At 41.4% G+C, this 25797-nt stretch overlaps 1 protein-coding gene across 8 annotated transcripts in view; it reads left to right on the top strand.

Moving 5' to 3' along the window:
• MGAT4A (alpha-1,3-mannosyl-glycoprotein 4-beta-N-acetylglucosaminyltransferase A) overlaps positions 1 to 25797 on the top strand; it is a 109425-nt gene that overhangs the window by 39486 nt on the left and 44142 nt on the right. For all 8 annotated transcript variants that reach the window (XM_053305700.1, XM_053305696.1, XM_053305701.1 and 5 more), the window contains 2 exons: positions 20613 to 20780; positions 23822 to 23962. In XM_053305700.1, the coding sequence (XP_053161675.1) occupies positions 20613 to 20780; positions 23822 to 23962 (309 nt within the window). The remainder of the gene's footprint in view (positions 1 to 20612; positions 20781 to 23821; positions 23963 to 25797) is intronic.

Below are 25797 nucleotides of genomic sequence, written 5' to 3'. Positions count from 1 at the left end.
CAAGAAGTGATATTGGGGGTGAGTTTAAATAAAAGGAAATGGCCAATTATCTAAAGGAACAAGGTATTGAACATGGACAAACAATGCTGTACACCCTACAACAGAATGGTGTAGCAGAAAGACAAGGACAGCAGTGATCTCAGATTACGAATTTCTGCCAGGAGTGCATTCCATAGTCCAGGAGCAGCTACAGAGAAGGCCTGCCTCTGCGTCACCACCAGATGAACTGGTGGCAACTGGAGACTAACCTCCTCAGATGATCTTAACGTGCGGTGGGGATCATGTAAAAGAAGGCGTTCTCTTAGATAACTCGGACCTAAGCCATTCAGGGCTTTAAAGGTAATAACCAGCACTTTGTATTTTGCCTGGAAACATATCGGCAGCCAGTGTAGCTGTTTCAAAACAGGCATCATATGGTCTCTCCGGGTTGCCCCAGAGATCAGTCTGGCTGCCGCATTCTGAACTAACTGAAGTTTCCGGACTACGTACAAAGGCAGCCCCAAGTAGAGTGTATTGCAGTAGTCAAGCTGGGAGGTTACCAGCTGATGCATCACTGTTTTGAGTCATCCTCTCCGAGGAATGCACGCAGCTGTCAAATCAGCCGAAGCTGATAGAAAGCACTCCTGGCCATGGCCTCCAACTGAGATACCAGTGTGAGGCCTGGGTCCAGGAGTACTCCCAAGCTGCGCACCTGCTCCTTCCAGTACAGGGAAATCTAACTCATCCCTCAGATTCTGAGCCCCCACAATGAGCACCTCTGTCTTGCTTGGATTCAGCTTCAATTTGTTCCCCCTTATCCAGCCCATTACGGCCTGTAGGCAGGAATTTAGAGAATGAGTGCCATTTCCTGAAGCTGAAAAGGAGAAGTAGATTTGGGTGTCATCAGCATACTGATAGCACCCAGCACCAAATCTCCTGATGACCACATCCAGCGGTTTCATGTAGATATCAAAAAGCATTGGTGACAGAATGGAGCCCTGGGGGACTCGATATAACAGCTCCCATTTTGAGGCGCAACTGTCACCAAGCTCCACCATCTGGAATCTACCCAAGAGATAGGAACGGAACCACTGCTTTGCAGTGCCTCCTATCCCCAACTCCCCCAGGTGATCCAGAAGGATACCATGGTCAATGGTATCGAACGCCACTGAGAGATCCAGAAGAACCAACAGAGTCACACTCCCTCTGTCAATTCCCTGGTAAAGGTCATCCATCAGGCTGACCAAGGCTGTCTCAACCCCATAGCCAGCCCTAAAGCCAGTTTGAAATGGATCTAGATAATCAGTTTCCTCCAAGACTACCTGGAGCTGGTCAGCCACCACCCTCTCAATCACCTTGCCCAACCAAGGGAGATTGGAGATTGGCGTGGGAACAAACTCAACTTTGGACATATTGGAGTGTTTGGATCAAAAGCATATAATATGGATATATACCAGGACAGGAGGCAGTGCTGGCTGGTGCAGGTGCGAGAAATGAGAGTAAATCAATCTGTGCTTACCTTCACTCTTGCTGCACCTGAACGCTGCTCAGAGTAGCAGAGCGCTGCCCAGCACCCCCTACAGTGGGGGATCATTTCTGCCACTCACCTGACCTTCACAGAGCTGACCACCCACTGGTGGCTGGGTGAGTGGCAGAGGCAATCCCTTGCTGCAGGGGGTGCTGGGTGGCACACTGCTTCTCTGAGCAGCGTTCAAGTGTGGCGAGAGTGGAGGTAAGCACTGATTTATTTACTCTTAAAGGTGCCTCTCACATACACCCCTGCAATGCCCCCATTGGCTGCTACTGCTAGGAGGAAAAGGATACAGAATCCTTGGTGTGGCCACTGGAAAAGTGAGAATACATAATGTAGTATACTTTGATGAAAGACAAAGGCCACCCACAAATTGGGCATGTGCACAAAATGAGGTTTGTGCACTGGTTTGGCGCCATGGGGAGGGGAGCAGCAAAAGGAATCTCTTTTTTTCTTTTAAAGAGAGTAGGCCCTTACCTGCTCTCAGCCACTGCATTGGGGGTGAGTTTAAATAAAAGGAAATGGCCAATTATCTAAAGGTACAAGGTATTGAACATGGACAAACAGTGCTGTACACCCCACAACAGAATGTTGTAGCAGAAAGACAAGGACAGCAACAAAGACAACTTCCTGCTGCTGCAGTGCTTATCCCAAGTACCTGCACGCAGTGCCAGCATGTACATTGAAAGACTGCCAACATGTTAAGCTATAAGTTAGAGAAAAGCTGCAGAAGAAGAGAGAGAATCTCTACACAAAAATAAAATGTGGACACTTGTAGAATTAGCTGCTGGAAGACAGACAGTAGAATGCAAATGGGTCTTAAAAACCAAATACAATGCAGGAGGAGACATCGAATGATAAAAAGCCAGATTAGTAGCCAAGGTATAATCTCAAGTATGGTGAAGACTGATGCGCAGATGTCACATTCAAAGGGGGCATGGCCTTGAGCTCCGAAGAGCCTGAGTGAGCGCTTCTGCATCATTTCAGGCAGCGCTTGCTGCCTGAAAGTGATTTTGGAGGGAGAGAAAGGAGAATAGATGCTTCCAGGCAGCAAACGCTGCCTGAAAAGAATCCGTGGACAAAGGAAATAATGAATATATATATATAAATAAAGAATGATATATATCTGCATTATGAAAAACTGGCTATCAACACACATGACAGCAAACAGCCACATCGGTATCACATGTGTAAACATAGATAAACATAAGACCATATAAAATTACAAAATGCAGTAACAACATACACAAAACCATATGTGCAGATATCCAAATGGGGTCCAAAATGTCTTCGAATGTGAAGAGTACATACAGAACAAATGGTAAATTCTCAAATCCAGAGGAAGGGACTGATGTGCTCAGGAAGATGTCATAAATGCCTGAAGTTCAGCTGATGATTCATACTTTCAAACAGAACAGGCAACATCCTCTAAGGTGGCTGATAACAACTGACGTTAGGAGCCGAATAATGCCAGGAGAATGATCCGCCCCGGGATAATAGCTGTTTTGCCGAAAGGCTTCATCAGAGGCAATTTTCCATAAATGAAGCTAAGATAAATGAAAACATGAAACCATGACACTGCAAAAAATATAAAGGACTGAACGCAAAACACACACAAGGAGAAAAGGGGACACATCTAAGATGTGAGGCTTAACAAAACTAATTGAAAAAACTAATTGAAAAAAACAAAGGGTTCATATTGCTGATAGAAAGCTTGGCATGGGTCATAAACAATAAATAAATCAGCTGTATCCAAGGTCAAAAAACTTCAGTGAGAAAAATAACGAAAATAGAAACATATCAAGAGAGATAACAATGAAAACTGCCTGTGGTGAATCTCAACTGTACTTACATGAAAAACTAACTGAGATAATAATATAGATAACACACTAAAGCAGAGCTAATGAGAAAGATGCAAAAGAACTTACACGAAAGTGAAAAACCCATGGCTGTACAGACAGATTTATCAAGGCATGTTAAAGCCTGAAAATACACCTAACACGAGCTTCTCCCAGATTATAAAGGAAGGGGGGAAAATAAAAGTGTCTTTGGAGGGAGAGAAGGATGCTTTCAGGCAGCAAACACTGCCTGAAAAGAATCGGCAAATGCTTGCTCGGGTCTCCCAGTAGCCCGGATGTGGGCATGGGGGGGTTGTTAGGGGCTATTCTGGAGCCCGAGCCATGCCCCTCCCTGGGGGCTTCAGCAGCCCCTACCATTGGCAGCCCGGGCTCTTTGAACCCGTTTGCACAGTGGTGACTAAGCCCCTGGGTATAAGGCAGCTTCCTGTGTTTCTTTGACTATACTGACAGAAGCTGCTTTGTTGGCTCTCAGACATAGCCCCGCTTTTAAATAAAGTTATAGATGAAGTAGTCCTAGTGCCAGAGATTGTAGATTAAAAGACCAAATCAATTTCAAACCCATAATCATTTAAAGAGAATCCTTATGTTTTGCCATGGAATGCAGAGAGTTTGCTTTCCTCCCAAAGTTCATGCTTCTCCATTGCCACACAGAGGCAATGTTTCCATGTGCATGGCTATCAGCATAGTAAAGGCTGTGCTTCTTCCTCAGCCAGTGCTTGATTCTTTTTTACTTCTGCTGCTCCTGGCAAGAGGAGTCTTTGTGCTTTATTATACTCCTAGCACTGGAAGATCCAGGAGAAGTTTTCTATGCCCCAAGACTTTATTCTCCATCTCCAGTCTCACCAGTGCTTGAATCTCCACCTAGCTATCCACCTACTTCCATCACTTCTCCCCACCAGCAAGTATTAATGCATTTCAGTATCATGCTGCTGTTGATGTAATTCATCTCACATACTCACTGCTTTACTGTGGTGTTATTCATGCAAGCAAATTTAATCCTTTAAATCCCCAACATGGGTAATTCAGTTTGCCAGTGTTACAGTTAGGTGTATTTATTTATTTATTTATTTAGCACAGTTTTATACCGCCCTAACCCAAGGTCCCAGGGCGGTTGAATATTTTATTGATTCCCTAAATATTCAACAAATGCCTAGTATCTTGCATTAGAAGCTTGTGGTTCCCCCTTTGTATCATTTCCATGTCAGCAGCCAGGTTAGCCCCTGCTGTAAAGTTCCTGCAATATACATGTGTCTTGCCTTGTTGTGCAACACTTTGCAGAAATAGTGCTAGAACTCTACTGTTTTCTAGACTTAGAGAATTAGTGCATGTTGTCCTTTTAGTTAGAAATTAGAAACCAAGTGGATTTTAGAAAAAAGCCAAGTTGATGATTAAAAAAAAAAAGCTTGCCGAGATAACTGAACAGCTGAAGGGGGACTTTAGGGAGGCTCTTCTCTGTCTTGCTGCTTGCAGTGGAGAAAAGGACTGGTACATTCTTCGTGCGCAGTTTCCCAGACCAGCAGTTAGTAAAGGGGTTACAAGCAGTGTTCCCTCTAACAGGGATTCCCAGATGGGCCAAAAGGCCATTGCAGCTAGGGATGCTGGGAGTTGCAGTGAATCCCTGTTAGAGGGAACAGTGGTTTCAAGTTTAAGTTTGTTTGTTTAACAGATTTCTATACTGCCCAAACTTGCATCCCTGGGCAGTTTACAATTAAAATAATATTATAAGCATTAAAATAATTAATATTAAAATCATTTAAGAGCTAACATTAAATATTAAGACTATAAATCTAATTAAAAGCCTGGGTGAACAAGTATGCCTTCAGTTAATAAATAAAATAAAAGTGGTTAACAAAAAAATGTATTTTGTTTACATACTCATAAAAAGACACACAAGATATTAAATTAGCTTGAACGTTGTTCTTGTTTAGTTCTCACCAGCTGCTCTGTTGGCAGCGCAGTGATCATCAGGGCCAAGCATAAACAAAGATTAACATCAATTTGGTTCCATGTTTTAGTTTTAATAAGACTCATACTTGAAAATCCAGCCTCGCATAATGTTGATGAAAATGGGAGGAGTATTTTCTTTGCCTTTTTGTGGAGAATCTCACACTCCTCTTTGAGTTTTATCCTAAACTGTGCTATGGGCATTGATTGAAAGGCAGATTGGAGACCAGCATCTGATGACAGTTCCAGAAACACTACTTCTTGAAATTATTTTGGCTATGCATCAGAAATGGATCTTGCAACCATAGATTTCCCTTTCACTGATGCTCACCTGATGGATAGTAGTCCTCAAACGTTTGCTGTACTGATTTGAAAAGATTTGTATCAAGATCTTGATACTATTATGATCAAAGTTGAGACCCTCCTCAAAAGAAATTAGAGAGGAAAATGTCTCAAATGTGTAATAGTTTCTTCCTTCAGACCAACATATCCACAATTCTAATTTTTTTTTAAATGCACTCATTTTATTACCCATAGTAAAAATTGTTGTCAGTGGGCCTTGTAAGCTTAAATTAAGATAATTTATTGAATTTAACATATCGGAGAATTATGCCACTTTTGCAACCCATTCTACATTTCCCATGCATGTCATGTAATTATCACGCTCTTTTGTATCAAAAATATTTTGCTTTCTTAATTCAAAGAACCTTGTCAAAACTTTTCCTCAAGAAAGCCAGTGTGGTTCTGCGTGCAATAATAAATGAGCATGCTTAGACCCTCATCTCATCACACAAAATTGTGAACAACCTCGAATTCAAAGCATTACACTTGATGAAATTAATTATTTTAACCAACTGTGCCAATACTTTGTGCAAATCTGGTGATATTTTCTTTGCTGCTAAGTGCTGGCGAGGAATAAAACAGTGAGTGTACACCATGTTTTCAGAAGCGACTGACCTAATTTTTGCCAAAACACCAGAATATTTGCCCGTCATACATGTAGCGCCTTCTGTGCATATAGCAACGCAGTTTTTCCAGTCAAGTTGAAATTGTTCCATGCATTCATACAATGCTTTGAATACTTTGGTTCCCATTGTATGTGACAGTAATTCGCAGCAGCATTATTCTTCTCATATTATTAATTTCATAGTGAATGTAATGCACATAACACAATAATATGGCTTTGTTCGAAATGTCAGTCTATTCATCCAGCTGTAATGAAATTACCTTTGACAATTTAACTTTTTTCAGTGACTTTTTCTTCAGTATCAGATGAAAGTTTGTTAATTCTCCTGGTCATTGTGTCATTCGATAAAGGCAAATCTTTAATTTTCCTAGACACAGAAGATCTTAGAAGCTCATTACAAATGTCAATCAGACATGGCTTTATCAAAGTCTTGCTGATGCTCTAAGGTTTTATATTTATCAATCATATTTTTATACCACCTGATATGTATGTCTCTAGGTGGAGTACAAAATTTTAAAATACTTAAGTCACAGATTAAAATACATGACACAATAAAAACAGAATAAAATAGTCAATAAAACAAGTTTTTAAAAATATTAAAATTCTAATTAAGAGCCTGAAAGAGTTGAGGGTCTTCTTGAAAACAAAAAGAGAAGGAGATGCTCTTATTTCAGCAGGGAGCATATTCCAAAGCCCTGGGGCAGCCACAGAGAAAGACCGATCCTGGGTCACCACCAAACGAAACGGTAGCAACTGTAACTGGACCTCTCCAGAAGACTATAACAGGTGGCAGGGTTTATGACAAAGGAGGCGCTTTCTTAAATAGTCTGGACCCAAACCATTAAGGACTTTATAGTCCTTAATAACTTGCACTTTGTATTTTACCTGGAAACATATTGGCAGCCAGGGCAATACACAATGCAACCAAATAAGAAGTTTTCATAAATAAATGATCCACAGTAGATGATCGCACTAATACTTGCTTTTGAAGTGACGACACTTTATTGCTTCTTATAAAAAAACTTTCTTAGATTTGTTCACAAATTGTGCTTTGTTTCTAAATGACAAAGAAGTTTTGCTGGTTTCATAGCTTCATTGCATAATACAGTAGAACATATCATGCACTGAGGTTTTTTGATACCTTTTCAGAACCAGGGCTGCAAATAAATCCATACTGAAGGTAATCTGCATTGTATTTATGAATAAACATACCTTTTGGTTTTTTTTAAATAGGATGGACACCTTTTGATTTATAGACTGTGAGTCTGAATCAAAACTGGCTCCGTGTGTGCTCGTCTCTGCAGAAATATAGTCATCATTGGAGACTGTAGCCAAACGGCTAGTGCTTGGAAAAGTATTATCTTTATTTTGCGTAGACAAATCTTGGTTCGATGGTCTTGATCTTTTATTCAAAAACTTGAACAAACTTGTTTGCTTATTATAATATTGACAAAACAAAAACACTTGGACAAATTAAACAAAACGAATAATTGCAAAGCATGTGGTATGCTTGAATAATGCTAGCTGGCTAGTGGGAGAATAGCACCAGTGCAAAATCTACATAGATTTTGGTGGGGAGATGGGAGTGGGAGGAGGGTGTTAGTCACTTGTGAGCGACAGAGAATCTGCTGTGACACAAGTTTATTTTGCCACTTCTAGTCTAGCCCTGCCCCCTCGCTGCCATTCCAACAATTTTGAGCTGGTGGGGATTGCCACTGCGAGCTCTCCAGAGCTAATTTCTAGGCAAGCAGCCCTTGCTTAGAAATTAGCTCTGGAGAACTTGCAGCAGCAGCCCCCACCAGCTCAAAATTGTGTTTTTGGGTTTAATTCCTCACGGACTGGCACTCAACTGCTCATGGACCAGCACCGGTCCACGGACCAGTGGCTGAGAAACACTGTCTTAAAGGATGTTGGGGAAAACTCAAGGAAAGCTGTATTTTGAAATTGTTAAACTTTAAGAGCAAGTTAAAAGTTGAAGTTAAGTCACAATTTAAAACAGTTTAAATAACTTGACAAAATAATTTTAATAACTAATTCCCATATCTGCTCTTGAATATTTTGTGTATTCTGTGATCTACAAAGAGCTATATGTTTTCTGCTGGCTTTGTTTTCCCTTCTGTGCACAAAGTGAAATGAACACAGACACTTTGAATTTCAGAAGAGGAAACTTCTCCAAAATGAGGAGTATGGTATAAAGAAAGCTGAAAGGGAACATCAGGAGAGCCACTTCGCTCCAGAATGCATGGAGTTTACTCAAAACCACAATACTAAAAGCCCAGTTAGATTGTATACCCAAAAGGAGGAAAGGTACCACTATGTCCAGGAGGATGCCAGCATGGCTAACAGGTACCATCAAGGAAGCCATAAAAGGGAAGAAGACTTCCTTCCAAAATTGGAAGGCCTGTCCAAATGAAGAGAACAGAAAGGAACACAAACTCTGGCAAAAGAAATGCAAGGTGACAATAAGGGAGACAAAAAAGAGAGTTTGAGGAACATTTAGCTAAAAGCATCAAGGGGAATAACAAAAACTTCTTTAAATACATCAAATGCAGAAAACCTGCCAGTGAGGCAGTTGGACCATTAGACAATGAGGGAGTGAAAGGGATTACTAAGGAGGATATGGAGGTTGCAGAGAAGTTAAAAGAGTTCTTTGTGTCCATCTTCACAGCAGAGGATACTGAGCATATACAGGTGAAACTCGGAAAATTAGAATATCGTGCAAAAGTTCATTAATTTCAGTAATGCAAATTAAAAGGTGAAACTGATATATGAGACAGACACATTACATGCAAAGCGAGATAAGTCAAGCCTTAATTTGTTATAATTGTGATGATCATGGCGTACAGCTCATGAAAACCCCAAATCCACAATCTCAGAAAATTAGAATATTACATGGAACCAAGAAGACAAGGATTGAAGAATAGAACAATATCGGACCTCTGAAAAGTATAAGCATGCATATGTATTCAGTACTTGGTTTGGGCCCCTTTTGCAGCAATTACTGCCTCAATGCTGCGTGGCATGGATGCTATCAAGCCTGTGGCACTGATGAGGTATTATGGAAGACCAGGATGCTTCATTAGCGGCCTTCAGCAATTCTGCATTGTTTGGTCTCATGTCTCTCATCCTTCTCTTGGCAATGCCCCATAGATTCTCTATGGGGTCAGGTCAGGCGAGTTTGCTGGCCAATCAAGCACAGTACAATGTATACTTTTCAGAGGTCTGATATTGTTCTATTCTTCAATCCTTGTCTTCTTGGTTCCATGTAATATTCTAATTTTCTGAGATTGTGGATTTGAGGTTTTCATGATCTGTACGCCATGATCATCACAATTATAACAAATTAAGGCTTGACTTATCTCGCTTTGCATGTAATGCGTCTGTCTCATATATCAGTTTCACCTTTTAATTTGCATTACTGAAATTAATGGACTTTTGCACGATATTCTAATTTTCCGAGTTTCACCTGTACCTATTCCTGAACCAGGCTTTTTGGGGATGGAGGCTAAAGAACTGAGTGAGATAGAAGTGACAAGAGATGATCTAAACTGTCTGGAAAAACTGAAAACTAACAAATCACCAGGGCCAGATGGCATCCATGCAAGAGTCCTCAAAGAATGCAAATGTGAAATTGCCAGCCTCCTTGCTAAAATATATAACTTATCCCTGCAATCAGGTTCTGTACCGGAGGATTGGAAAGTAGCCAATGTAACACCAATTTTTAAAAAGGGATCCAGGAAATTACAGGCTGCTTAGCTTAACATCCGTCCCAGGCAAATTGATGGAAAGCATCATCAAGGATAAAATTGTAAAGCACATAGAAGAAAAGGCCCTGCTGGGAGAGAACCAGCATGGCTTCTGCAAAGGTAAACCTTGCCCACCAACCTTTTGGAGTTCTTTGAGAGTGTCAACAAGTGTGTGGATAAAGGTGATCCAATTGACATAGTATACCTGGACTTCCAAAAAGCTTTTGACAAAGTTCCTCATCAAAGACTCCTGAGAAAATTTAGCAGTCATGGGATAAGGGGACAAGTATGGGTGTGGATTGGTAAATGGTTGAAGAACAGAATACAGAGGGTAGGGATAAATGGAGAGTTTTCACAACAGAGGGAAGTAAGAAGTGGGGTCCCCCAAGGATCTGTACTGGGACTGGTGCTTTTTAATTTATTCATAAATGATCTAGAGGTAGGGGTAAGCAGTGAGGCGGCCAAATTTGCAGATGATACCAAACTCTTTTGGGTAGTGAAATCCAAAACGGATTGTGAGGAGCTCCAAAAGGATCTCTCAAAACTGGGGGAGTGGGCAACAAAATTGCAAGTGCGGTTCAATGTTGGCAAGTGTAAAGAGATGCGCATCGGGATGAAAACCCCCAACTTCAAGTATACACTGATGGGATCTGAGCTGTCGGTGACTGACCAGGAGAGGGATCTTGGGGTCGTGGTGGACAGCTCTCAGAAAGTGTCAACTCAATGTGCAGCAGCTGTGAAAAAGACCAATTCCATGCTAGGAATCATAAGGAAGGGGTTTGAAAATAAAACTGCTAATATTATAATGCCCTTCTACAAAACTATGGTTTGGCCACACCTGGAGTACTGCATACAATTCTGGTCACTGCATCTTAAAAAGGACATTGTAGAACTGGAAAAGGTGCAGTAGAGGGCAACCAAGATGATCAGGGGCCTAGAGCACCTTCCTTATGAGGCAAGGCTACAACACCTGGGGCTTCTTAGTTTAGAAAAAAGACGACTGCGGGGAGACATGATAGAGGTCTGTAAAATCATACATCAAGTGGAGAAAGTGGATAGAGAGATATTCTTCTGCCTCTCACATAACACTAGAACTAGCGGTCATCCCATGAATTGATTGCCAGGAAATCTAGGACCAACAAACGGAAGTACTTTTTCACACAATGCATAATCAACTTGTGGAATTCTCTGCCACAAGATGTGGTGACAGACAACCTGGATGGCTTTAAGAGGGGTTTGGATAACTTCATGGAGGAGAGGTCGTTCAACGGCTACTAGTTGGAGGGCTATAGGTCATCTCCAGCCTCAAAGGCAGGATACCTCTGAGTCCCAGTTGCAGGGGAGTAACAGCAGGAGAGAGGGCATGCTCTCAGCTCCTGCCTGTGGCTTCCAGTGGCATCTGGTGGGCCACTGTGTGAAGCAGGATGCTGGACTAGATGGGCCTTGGGCCTGATCTACCAGAGCTGTTCTTATATTATGATATATCATATTTCTGCACATTTTGTTCAGAGCTGATATTTGCCAAAAGCTATAGGAACATTAGGCTAGGGCAATGAAGATGGCATTTTCTGACGCTTTGCCAGTGGAACCTGTTGATAGAAAGCTGTGTCCATTCAGTTGTGTGCCAATTTTTTTCAACTGTCAGTTTAGAAATAGAATTGTTATGGCCCTATACAGATCTTGCCATTTGCAGGCAACTGACACGCTGAATTGAAGTACTGGTCACATGCAAATAATGTGTTCCCGCAGAGAATGGGTTTATTCCTGTTCTTGCTAGTCCTGGTGGATCACAACAGGAGAAGGGCTATCATTGTGTGAAACACTATCTCAAGGTACTCCACAACAGGGAGTTATTCACACATGGCTTCATGTTTCGGGGTAAATGTTGAGCAAAGCCACTTCAAAGTACACCCGCAGCATTGAGGGAAGCAGCCCCTCCCCCTGCTCTCAGGTTTGCATTTATTTATTTATTTATTTATTTATTTATTTATTTATTTGATTTATATACCGCCCTTCCAAAATGGCTCAGGGTGGTTGATGCATGTTCGCATGTTTTCGTTCGTGTTTTCCTTCTAGCCAATGAGGGGGAAGGGGGAGGGAGTACTGAAGAGCTACATCTCTATTTCTAAAGAGAGTATCCCTCTTATCATGCTAATGATTCTACATCAGTGCCTCTCCCTATTTACTCCAGAGTGTTCAGAAAAAGTAGCTTAAAACCAACATTTTAAAAACCCGGAAATACCTCGAGATAAGCTAGAATTTGCAAGACAAAGCCCAACTTGTGTGTGGAGTGGGTCCAAGGATCTTGAAGGGACTTCATAGTACGTTTGGCTAGTATGTGAACGTGCACACTCTCTTCTGAAGGAGATCTGGGGTAGAAGCCCTGTGTGTAAAGCCTCCTGGATATATTCCTGTGAAGAACTACTTGTGTGTAAAGCCTGTTTTCTCACTTCTAGGAGTGCTGTTATTCCTGTTTTGGTAAATGGAAGACCCATCTACAAAAAATCGTCATGATCCACTTAGAAGGCTCTGGCCTACCATTTATAAACTTTTGTGTTAGATTATGCATGTTCCTGTAGTATACAGTGCAAGGAAGATACTGTTGTTTGCCTTCTGTATTGCAATAAATCAGGTTATCTTATGCAGTTGAATAAACTGGAAAGTTGATGTTTCAATAAGAGTGGCACTGGACATGATTGATTCTCTATTAAGTGGCAATTTAAAATGTAGTATGGGTGGACTTTGAGGGGAACAGAAACCTCTACCCACTTAGTGTTCATTCTCTTCCCCACCACCCCAGCTGCAATTTTAAAGCTGTTTTTCTTCTTGATGGGAGTTAGTGTCAAAGCTCCTCTGGGAGAGGTGAAAAGGTTTTTTGTTTTTTAAAAGCAGTTTTAAAAAGAAAAGCACAAGTAGGGGGAGGGTTTAGCTCCCTCCCCCTCTCCTTTTCTTCCACACTGTGTTTTACATTGCCCCCACCCCCACCTTTTATATACCCAGTTCTATATATGGGTTTGCTGCCATCACAAGAGGTTTGGCCTTAAGAAAAGGCCTGGTCTTTAACCTCCTTAATTAAGATTAAGAACAAAAATTTAACTTCTTAACAAACAAACAAACAAAAGGTGGGGGGTTCACATTTGAGTGGGGGAGGGCAGCAGAATCCCACCTTGGTTCAAGTTGTAAACTACATAACTTACATACAAATGCAGATATTAATTGGAACGTGCATTTAGGTTTTATCCATCTAGGACCAAAAGAAGAAGTGGACATAATGGGTCATTCTTAAGGCAGCAACATAAATACACAGAAAATAAATAGTAGGAAGTATTATGCAGAACTGTAGATTACATTAGCAAGTGTTGCATTACTCACACTTGGGTTGTCGGCGGGGGAAGGGTTGGTTTTATTCAAGAAAAAGAACATAGGAAGTTGTGGAATTCCAGGAAGTCCATGTAAAAATAGTTCTGTCCTCCTGTTTATATATAGTATAACAGCCAAGTATAACAGTCATATTTCTGAAGGCCAAAGCTTTTTAGTCCTATTGCAAAGGCTGTCTTCAGCACAAAGGAATGGAATCTCTGCTTTTGCTGATACAAAAAAAAATCCATAATCCAGTGAAGTAGACAAAATAAAGGCCAGAGGAACTGTACAAAAAGAAGCACTTGTAACATTATCTATTCCCATGTGCTATAACAATATGTGAGAGAATCTAAAACTGCCTAGCATTGAGGCTGAACTTTTTTGATGGTAGTTAGGTGGCAAGTTAACTCAATCCTCGCAGACTATTGATCCAGTAGAAACTCTGTGCTTTAATTACTGAGGATTCTGAGACTAGCGCAGGGAGGAGAGAATATGGTACATATGCATGTAGATATGCTGCTTTTCAGCAGAAGTGACTTGCCAAGCAGTTTATAACTGGGTCTAGTTTTTAACTGAATTATTAATTTTGTTTTTGTATCCGCTTTTATTGTCTTGTTACTACTGATGGCTCACCAAGGCATCATGCTGGAGGGGAGAGATATAATTTTTAATGATTAGAGTACCCTCACAGGTACAATATTGTTAGGCATACATGGTTTTGTATATGGCAGTTGATGAGGCCTGACTCTTCTCTCTAGAGGAAAGAGGCAGAAGGAGTTGTAGATTAACTCTGGCTGACTGCCCTTTCCTTGGATTGTGTGTGAGTGTGCCTGTTCGTTTCATTACATATGCACATGTTAAAATACTCATCTCACCTTCCCCTATCAGTAAAGCACTCAAGATAGCTAACAACTTGGAAACAATTTGACCAAAAAATAAAATGCAAGCTAGAGCAGCGAACAAACACTTTATAAAGCAGGGGAAATCTGAGACATAAGACTTCACATACTGCTCAAGTCAAAAGCCTGCCAGAAGAGGTGGAGGTTTGGTGGTTCTGATGTCAGCAGTCCAGATGGGTGTCAGATGGAGCTCCAAGGCAAGGGATTCCACAGCCTGGGTGTTGCAACGAGAAGGCCCCCCTCATGATCCCCCCTGCCACAGCTGCATCTCGAATGGTGGTAGAAGAGACAAAAGAGCCTCTCTAACTCAACCAAGTAAACAGGCAGGATCTTGGGGGAGGTCATAGTCCTCTAAGTATCCTAGTCCCTGGCTAATTAGGGCTTTAAATGTTGTAACCAGCTGTCTGCATTGATCCTGGAAATGGACAGGTAGCCAGTGATATGGATATAAAAGGAGTTGCAGGCTTCAAAATAAGCAAACAAACCTCCCGTCAGGAGGTTGCAAAATGCACACATCAAGTTTCAAATGGTTTGCTTTTCAAAGGCAGTCCCACATTCAGCACTTTGCAGTAAACCATTCTTGATGTACTTGAAGCATACATCAGCAGGGCTGGGGCTGGGCCCACCCTCTCCTGAAATGAGTGTAGTTGGTGCACTGTCGAAACCTGAACACAAAAAAAAGCGATCCCTGGTTGCCATCACCATCTGGGAACCCAGGAGCACTCCAAAACCGCAAACCTGACTTTACAAGGGGAGTGCTATCCCATACAAAACAGAGTGACTCCTTGTTATGAGTTCAGTAGTTTTTCTAAACAGGAGCACTTCTATTTTACCTGGATTAAGTCTCAGTTTTTTCACACATATCTGATCAATTACTGGATGCTAATGAGTTAGAATGTCCACAATTTCCCTGGACTGGGGTTGAAAAGAGAATAGAGCTAAGTATCATCAGCATATTGAGGACTGTGAACTCCGAATCTTTGCATGATCTCTCTCAGTGGTATCATGTAAATTAAGGGGGTCGGGGAACAATCTGGACTCTTGCAGCCAACGATCATGGCATCAAGCAGCAATTCCCCAGCACAATATCTTGAAACCTGCCTTTGAAGAAGGTTCAGAACTACCATAAAATAGTACTCCCAAACCTTATCATAGCTAGATGGTGCAGAAGCATACCATGGTGGTTGATGGTATCAAAGCTGTTGACGAATCTAATGGAACCAACAGGAATGCCTGTGCTTTGTCTAACTTCTAATGTTGATCATCCACCAGAGCAGCCAAAGTCATTTTGGTCCTAAAGTCAGACTAAGATCTGGAGGGGAATGCCACTATGTATTTGCATCAACACCTTCCGGCCTTGCACGATTTGCCTTTCAGAAGGCTGCCCTCTAGCTGTGCTTTTAAGTCCTCTGAGATTTAAAAGTCCTTTGAGAACATTTTAAAGGTTGGATGTTGCTAGTATGGATAGATTATTTCCCCTGGGTTTCTATTTACACTGCTTTCATGCTTAGTCTATGAACTTCTTAAATTTGTCAACGTAGTGGGGACATCCTCTGATGGGTAAATGCCCTTTTGAGAAAAGAATGCTCTTCTGGATCCTGATCATAATAGGTAGTATCCCCAGTGATGTTCAAGGAGGGACGTATAGCTAGGGTAGTTCAATATCATTTACTCTAGCACAAGACCAGTTTGTTACCCTGTTTGTAAGAAAGGATAATCTTCTGATAATTGACAGGTATTTGATTAGAAGATGATTAACTGGAAAGATGAAAGTATTGATGACCCATAATTATTTGAGTTACCCAATTGGGTAATTTGACCCAAAGTCAAGTTACCCAATGAGCCCACCGGGTAACTTGAAAGCTGGAATTAATGAAACATCATCTTGGTCAATGCAACTCGGAGCTGGTTCTCATTAAGATTGTAAACCTGTGGCTGAGCTGTGCTACTTCAGGCTGTAACTCACATGACTCCACTTAAAAAACAACAACCCAACCAAAGAAAACTAGCATGCCAAGGCTAAATATTCTAGCCTAGCTTTCCCCTCTTTCAGACTGGCTTTCGGGTGGGCCATGGGGTGGAGACTGCCTTGGTCGGCCTGATGGATGATCTCCAATTGGGAATTGACAGAGGAAGTGTGACTCTGTTGGTCCTTTTGGACCTCTTGGCGGCTTTCGATACTATCGATCATTGTACCCTTCTGAAGCATCTGAGGGGGTTGGGAGTGGAAGGCACTGCTTTGTGGTGGTTCCATTCTTACCTCTCGGGCAGATTCCAGATGGTGTCTCTCGGGGACTGTTGTTCTTCAAAAACTGAACTTCGGTATGGTGACCCTCAGGGCTTTATATTGTCTCCGATGTTGTTTAACATCTACATGAAACCTCTGGGAGAGATCATCAGGAGATTTGGTGCAGGGTGTTATCAGCATGCTGGTGACACCCAAAGCTGTTTCTCTTTTTTTGCATTTTAAATTTTAATTGGCTTTTACAATAGCTTTACATTCAAATTACATTCATTTATTTAATTCTACACATAAGTAAATATTGACTTCCCACTAGCTGCATGGTTCACGATAACTATACATACATAACTATACATTGCTATAATAATTCAAAACATACATACTCCACACTACTACTCAATTTTACCCAACCCAACCTGCTGCTGTTACTATATTTCAAACCCTACTGAAAAGTCCATATTAGGAAAATAGTTCTTTAAGTAAAGCAAAAATTGTTCCCAATCTTCTTTAAAACATTCTAAATTTTTGTCTCTTATAAGTGCTGTAAGCTTTGCCATCTCAGCATATTCCAAAATTTTTATCAGCCAGCCTTCTTCTGAGGGCATTTTAGTGTCTTTCCATTTCTTTGCATATACTATTCTAGCCGCCGTGGTTGCATACATTAAAAATGTTAAATTTCTTCTGGAGAACTCTCTTTCAGTTATCCCCAGCAGGAAGGATTCTAGCTTCTTAAGAAATGTCATTTAAAAAATTTTCTTCAACTCATTATATATTGTATCCCAAAAAGCCTTTGCCTTCCCGCATGACCACCACATATAGAAAAATGTTCCATCGCATTGTCCACATTTCCAACTTTTGTTTGAAACATTTTTATATATTAATGCTAATTTTTTTGGTGTCAGATACCACCTATACATCATCTTATAATTTGCTTTTAAAGTACAACATGCAGTAAACTTTAAATCAGTTTTCCATAATTTTTCCCAAGCAGCCATATCTATTTTACGACCCACATCTTGAGCCCATTTTATCATAGTCATTTTAAACACTTCATCTCTTGTCTCCTCCAAAAGCAACAACTTATACATCTTAGAGACTAATCTTTCATCATTTTCACACAACTCCTTCTCAAATCTCTACATTTGATCCACAAACCCAACCTTAAGTTCCTTTTTATAAATTTAATTTAGCTGATGATACTGAAACCAATTACTAACCAAATTTTGTACTTCATTTGATTTTTTTAATTTACAGCCCTTCTCTTGAAAACATAACAAAACATAAGTACCCCATTCAGCTTGGCATATTTGTCTCTTTACATGCCAAAGCCTCAATTGGGGATACCCATAGTGAAGTTTTACACGCCAACCATTTTTTATATTTTGCCCATACTCTCATCAGACTCCTTCTTACATAGTGATTAAGAAAGACTTTATGCTCTTTGCATTTATCATACCACAAATTTGAGTGCCAGCCAAACCTTCTATCGAATCCTTCCAAGTCAAGTATTTTGGGATTTCTTAATGTTATCCATTCCTTTAACCACATCAAACAGACAGCATCAAAATACAGCCTTAAATCAGGCAGGGTAAGACCACCTCTTTCTTTAGCATCTGTTAAATTTTTAAATTTAATTCACACCCAAATCGATTTCTCCATGTCAACGTCATCAGGAGAAGGCATAACATCCCTAAATGCCTGCCTGGAGGCAGCGATGGGCTGGATGAGAGCTAACAAGCTGAGACTGAATCCAGATAAGACTGAGGTACTTATTGTGCAGGGTTGGAAACCGGGAGATGATTTTCATCTTCCTGTTCTGGATGAGGTCACACTCCCCCATAAGGAATAGGTACACAGTCTGGGGATGCTTCTGGACACAAACCTCTCCCTGGTGTCCCAGGTTGAGGCAGTGGCCAGAGATGCCTTTTATCAGCTTCGGCTGATACACCAGCTGTGTCCATTTCGTGAGATAAATGACCTCAGAACAACAGTACATCTGCTGGTCACCTCCAGACTTGACTACTACAATGCACTCTATGTGGGGCTGCCTTTGTACATAGTCTGGAAACTGCAATTAATTCAGAATGCGGCGGCCAGATTGGTCTCTGGGTCATCTCGGAGAGACCATATCATTCCTATCTTAAAACAGCTACACTGGCTGCTGGTAAGTTTCTGGGCAGAGTACAAAGTTATAACCTATAAATAGGTTATAACCTATAAAGGTTATAACCTATGAAGGTTATAACCTATGAAGGTTATAACCTATAAAGCCCAACAGCTTGGGCCCTGGGTATTTAAGAGAATGTCTTCTTCACTATGAACTGCACCGCCTATTGAGATCATCTGGAGAGGTTCATCCGCAGTTGCCACCGGCTTGTCTGGTGGCTACTCAGGGACGGGCCTTCTCCATTGCTGCCCCAAGGCTTTGGAACACACTTCGTGCTGAAATAAGAGTCTCCCCATCTCTTACAACTTTTAAAAGGGCAGTCAAGATGCATTTGTTTACCCAGGCTTTTAATTAGATACTGTTTTTAATTATGTTTTAATAGTTTTAACTTTTAATTTTAATTGTTGAAATGTTTTAATCTTTTATTGGCTTTTTTTAATTGTTTTGTAAACTGCCCAGAGAGCTTGTGTTTTGGGCAGTATAGAAATGTATTTAAATAAATAAATAATAAATGTTGATTTACTATGTGCAGGGTTTTTTTCCCCCTATGTGGAGGGCCATTCATATGAGTCTCCACCTGCAGTCCGAAACCTCCACACACAGGTTTAACAACTCAATGAAAACAAAGCCAAGCACCATTCTTGAGTACTAATTTTTAATCACATGGAGTGCCCATATTTCCCATCATCCAAAATTAAATTAAAGTCCACAGATCTAACTGTGCCTTTACTTAAGCATTGCCTGTGTCATAAAGACCTCCTGGCCCTTAGGGGTGCAATTGAAACTTGGCTGCTATTACTGGTCACCTTGTGGGGCTTGTGGCAAAATGCGGACTATACAGTGATAGTGAACTCCTTCCTTGGTGCCTCAGTCCTAAATTTCCTTGGCACTTCCACTTGGGTTCCCCAGTAAGGGTAAAAATATCTAAGTTCTAATAGAACTTATTTCCAAACCATTATGTTTAGAGTTATAGCTATAATGAAGCTTATACTATTGCTTTCATTCCTGAACCACAGACAAATGTTGCTGATTGATATTTTATATAGCACTGGTCTGTGATATGAAATAATCTGTTCTTTATTCCTTGACAACTGTCAATGTGGATAAAAATTAAGGTTGTCCTTCCGAAATGGAATCTACTTGGCTGAAAATAACTGAAAATAAACTTTGTTTGATTGCTCCACCATGAAAAGTTAAAAATAACTGGCTGCCTCTCTGACTTTTCTGTCTTGCAATTGTATGTATGTTTGTTCAGAGGGTTGCGCTGAACTCTAATACAGCAGCTAAACTAATTATACTTAAAATTTGGTTGGTTATACTTGGCCAAATATGGACTATAGTCTAAACTCCAAAGCTTAATTTTTCTTGTTTATTTTTTTTGTCAAAGCTATATTTTCTTAATAGAAATCATTAAGACAATTATTTTTCAATATACTTAAATAATGAAAGGATCTTGTGCTGCTCTTTTGTAAAATTAGGTGATAGGTCTGTGATCATTGATGAGCAGAAAAATATGTTCAAGGGTAAATATTTCAGGCATATCTAATATGATAAATTATCATATCATATAATAGGCAATGATAAACTTCTTAAAATAAGATGTACTGCTTCTCAGTACTTCCTATAATGCAAACATGTTTTCCACTATATTCCCAGATGTCATATTTTACCTGATGATAACATTTTGTGTTATTAATTACAGTTTGTGTTCTCATTCAATTTGTGTTAAAAATTAACATTTTCATGCTGCTTCACATACAGAAAGTATTACTTAATGAGTGCCAGTTGTATGCAAATAAAAATGAATGCTCTTTGCATTTTTTGCAGAACTGTAAGCTAAACTTGAAATTTCATTTATGTTGTAAGAAGCTGCTAATTTTTTAAGATAGTAAGTAACCCAGGATATTTTTGCTTTTAGAAAAGTTGATTGCTTATCAAAGGGAATTTCATGCTTTGAGAGAACGTCTGCGCGTCGCTGAGTACAGAACCCTGCAGCGCTCCTCTGAATTAAATGCCATCTTGGAGCAGTTCAAACGTGCAGTGGCAGAAACAAATGGAAGTAAGGATGCCCTGAGCAGCGTTTCAGGTATCTGCTGATGTTTTAAAACTGATAACAACTGAGCTTGCTATTCCGTTGTTAGTCCTTTTCAGCCTATGCATTTGTAATTAACCATTTGTAGATGCGTTATTAGCAATTTAAAGATGTTTTGCAAAGACATCCTTAGCCCCTTGCTCGGAATTTAAAATAGCAAAGTGCTATTCCTGTATAACATCAACAAGGTCTTTGTGCAAAGTGCTCACTGTTTCTGAGCCTTTTCTCCATAGCTCCTACCACTAAAGTGCTAAGTGCACATGATGTGGGGGCCAGGCCCAAAGTCCCCTTTTGATAAACTCAGTCATTCCCCCTACCTGCAAGAAGAATTACATACTTTAAAAAAAATAAGTCTTTAATATTATAATACAGCACCCATGAAGGTAGAAACAGCAAGGAGCTATGTGAGGCTAGGAGCTCTTTCCCTTGCTCTCTGCAGATGCCTCTGCTGCTGCACTTCCTTTCTGGAAGAGATCATGGGGGAGGGAGGTGGCTGATGTGATTCAGGGGCTCTGAACGATTCACTGGGGGCATGTCCCATAGGCCACCCCTAATGATGCCCCTGCGGAGAGGTATAGCTGCCTGGTTTGTGCTCTGTCATCTGAGTTAGGGCCTCCCTTTTCAGAGTTTATATCCTGGGGTAGGTGTGCCATGATTGACTGCAGCAGAACACTGTACTCCATTATGGCAGAGTGCGCATGGTGAAAGGTGCAGGAGGTGGTAGTAGGGAGTGTTCATTTGTTTCAATAGGCATTTTTTGACTTAAACCACCTCTGGTGTTGGCATAATGTTATGCCATTGCTGGGCACATGTCTGCCTGGTATCTGGAAAGGTTATAGAACTTGGTGCAAGCTCCTCCCCATCCTGCCCACATCTCTAATTGGGGAGTCTGCATTGTCCTGAGTTGTGCCAGTAATGTAGATATGCTGGCATAGCATTCTGCCAGCATAACAGAGAGATATCTTGAGTTCTGCTGGTGCTAAGGGGCTAATGTAAGATCCTATGTTGCCCACACTGGGTTTTATAAAAAGTATAGTATTGTGCCTAAATAATGTGTTCTGTGTAATCTGTAGTTTGGCCCCAAGGCTCTGTATCTCGGTATTCCAGCATTTCGCTTTTCCAGTTGCCTGAAGCTACCTTTCAGTCCCATGTATTCTGCTGGGATTTGAGTGAGGGATAAAAGCCCAAATTCAGCTTGCTTAATCATCTCATATTGCACGGGAGATGGCAATGGTAAACCCCTCCAGTATTCTACCAAAGACAACCACAGGGCTCTGTGGGCGCCAGGAGACAACACCAACTCGATGGCATACTTTACCTTTATGTATATAATGTATAATGTAGGGTCACATTCTTAATTTGTATTTGCAAGGGTTCATCATCACTTACACTGATTTGAATGCATTTTGTAACATCCAGAGAATGCTGTGGAATCCAAAGTATAAATATAAAATAGAATTTTATGTGTTAGCTCTCCTACAAAAGGAAACAACCAGATTTTATAATGTCTTATTAGAACCACATAGATCTGCTAATTAAAATTACAAACACAAATTTGACCAGCATCCAGTCTCCATAAACCCGCTTTCTAGGATTGCAGAAGTTAATATGAGATTATGACTCTTTTCCAGTGACGAATATTGGCTAAAGTGCTGAAATCCTAAAGAGTGAAATAGAATTAGAAGACATTTGAGTGAGAGCCTTTGAAGACTGTAATGTAGACATCACACACACACATAGCTTCAGACTTAATTTTTTAAAGCAAGTCTAAAAGTTGTAAAATTAAGTGATACATGTTTTTAATGTCAGACTAGTGGAAGGTCTGCTCTGGGCCCCTCACTATCTTGCTGAGCTCACATAAGTGCTTACCTGTGCTTGACTCCTTACCTTTTACTGAAGCTCTTTTGTTGCTGGGACTCCCTCATGCTTGTAATCAGGGCGCACGTAGGTTTTTTTGGCACCTGGACCTTAGGCTGAAGGGCTTCGGAGCCCCCCCCACTGTGAGTAAATAAATTTATTTATACCTGCTGGTGCCACTGCTGCCTGGCCCCTGCCACTATTTCCCCCTCGCCACCACTTGCTGCTCCACTCCACTCACCCCGCCACCACAGCAGGCACAGGTGGGCCTCCTCGGCCTGCAGACTGGCCTCCTTTGTCTGTGCATGTGCGCAGTAGGAGTTGTGGAGTGTCGCACCCTGTGACGTCGATGTGACACTCCTTAACTCCTACCACACACTCACACAGACAAAGGAGGCCAGTCTGCAGGCCCGAGGAGGCCTGCCTGTGCCCGCTGCAGTGGCGGGGTAAGTGAAGTGGAGCAGGCGAGTGGCAGCCATGAAGGGGAAATAGCGTTGGGGCATCAGGACTCTGGGCAGGCCCCCCCCCGAGCATTTGGAGGCCCCCCCCAGGAGGCATGAGGCCATGGACTCCCGCCCTGTGGTCCATGCTTAAATGCGCCACTGCTTGCAATGAGCAATGGTAATTTGGTTATTCCTCCTCCTCCTCCTCCAAACATTTATATATCAGTTTTTAACAAAAGTTCTCAAAGCCATTTACACAGAGAAATAAATACATAAGGTGGTCCCTTGTCCGCAAAGGGCTCATAGTCTAAAAGAAACATAAGAGAGACACCAACAACAGCCACTGGAGATATGCTGCTGGGGCTAGATAAGGCCAGTTGCTCTCTCTGTGCTAAAATACAAGAGTACCATCACTCTCAAAGATGCCTTTTTGTTCAATTAGCAGGGGTAACAAAAACACTCTTCTTGAAGGAAAAGAGTTGGGCATTTTTCCATTTTATTAAAATGTTTCTCATTTATTTTCTCTCACTTTGTTATAACTGACCTGCAAATATTGTATAAGATGCCTTCCTTTTGCCAGCAAAAACCATTTCTTGTATCTTTTAATTAGAGGTGGAATTTCGTACTATTTTAATGTTCTGTGTCATAGTTCAGAAAAATGCATTTTTGATTATACTGTGGTTGTGATTCACAGTTAGATAAATACATAGTTATATAATTTTTTTATGTTTTCAGAAGAAACCTTAAAATTGTTAAAGGAGCTAACAAGCAAAAAAGCTCTTCAAGTGCCAAATATATATTACCACCTGCCTCATTTGTTGAAAAATGAAGGAAGCCTTCGACCTTCTGTGCAGGTTGGCCTTGGACGAACAGGAGGTAAACTGGCAATATTTATATGATTGATATACCTAAATATATATTTGAGGCTTTGTGGTTGTAGCAATAGAACTCAGTATGACTTCTGGCAAAAAAGATTAGAGGTATCTTATTATCTTTGTTGAGTATCTCTTAGAATTTAGGTTGTACCCGAGATGAAAGAAGCTTGTCTTCAACCTTCTCTTTTATTGTCTCACACAGATTCAACACTTTTGATATTAAGGTATAATAAAACCACTGATTTGAAACAGCATGTCTCTTAAATTACTATTAAAAATAACAATAATGCATGAAATTTTTAGAGGCTCACAGATTTAGTCGGTTGAGGTTTCCATGCTGTGTAAGCTTAATTGAATGTGTAGTGTAGAATAGGTAATGGAGCCAACTCTTGTGTTACTGCTTCTTGCAACTACTTGAACTGCACTTATAATTCCTATAAATGATGATGATCACTATGATCTAGTGAGTCCCTTCATATGCATCTGTGGCCTTGTGCTTGTGCAGTGGGGATTATTATTATTGCTTTTCCTCTGCACAAGCTCCTTCATAACCCATTAAAAACTGCCTCTGGATGTTTCTGAATCATTAGATTGGGTATTATACATGTAGCAGAAAAAGCTTGCAGTGCACTTTAGACATTCTGGTAATGGAACAATTCTTATGTAGAGGTTTCTATCCAGAATAAATATAGTGTGTGAAGTGGCCTGCAGTGGTAGCACTTTGTGCAGCTCAGCAGAGCTACTACTGAGGAAGTAAAATGCCCCCCACACAGTAACACTGAGGCCCCAGTTCAGGTAAGTGTACCACCCGTTCTCTGTTATGCGTTTTGATCTGTTTTGATTTCTTCATGCTTGATGCTCCTGTGTGCCGCTTCAGAAAAATAGGACCCGGTCAGAAACGCAGCTCTTAAGAAATGCTCTGCTTGTATTTTCTTACCCCTGTCCTCCTCTTGCTTTCTTTTCTTTTTTTAAATGAATAATCAGAGTTATAGTTAGCATCTTGTGGAATATGTACTGTTTTGATTTTAAAAGATGTGTTTTTTGTAATGCATGTTAAGTGTGAAGGCATATGAGTAATCATTGTGGTGATTTATGTGTGCATATGTGTGTGTGCCTGGAAGGTGTGCTAATGGAAATTGATTCAGCTTATATTTCAGCAGGCAAAGAATGTGTGCTTTACATGTGGTAAAAAACCCCCGATAAAAATCCTCAAATCTGTCATTGCCAAATTTCTGCAAGGTAGGTCAGGTGAGAGAGAGTGGCATGCAGTGAACACCACATTAAGAACAAAAGAACAGCCCTGCTGGATCAGGCCCAAGCAGTGGCGTACCGGGGGGAAACGGTGCCCAGGGCAAGCCCTGAAATGGTGCCCCCCGGTCCCCTCCACCCCCCCCCGGCACCCACATACCTGTGAGGGCGCGGCGGCGCCCCCCAGGTGGCAGATCACCGGCGCTGGCGGCGATTCGGCGGCGGGTCGCCCGCGGCCTGCCGATTATGGCGTTGGCTGGCGGCATGGCGCCACAGCGATGGTCTGTAGCGCGCGCGGCCCGAGCGGCGGGGAGGAGTGCAGGCAGAGCAACGCCGAGGCTCCTCCTGGCCCGGCGTCGCTTCCCAACTGCTCAGGCGCGCCTGTGCAGTTCACAGAATAAACTGCGCAGGCGCGCAGTTGGGAGGCGCCTGCGCAGTTGGGAGGTGACGCCGGGCCAGGAGAAGCCTCGGTGTCGCTCTGCCTGCACTCCTCCCCGCCGCTCGGGCCGCGCGCGCTACAGACCATCAGGTTACATGGAACATGGGATCCTTCAACATGCTTCTTAAATTAATACAGTTTAGTTGTGT

The sequence above is a fragment of the Hemicordylus capensis genome, chromosome 3 (assembly GCF_027244095.1).
Source record: "Hemicordylus capensis ecotype Gifberg chromosome 3, rHemCap1.1.pri, whole genome shotgun sequence".
Lineage (NCBI taxonomy): Eukaryota > Metazoa > Chordata > Lepidosauria > Squamata > Cordylidae > Hemicordylus > Hemicordylus capensis.
This window is presented reverse-complemented; position numbering and strand designations above follow the sequence as displayed.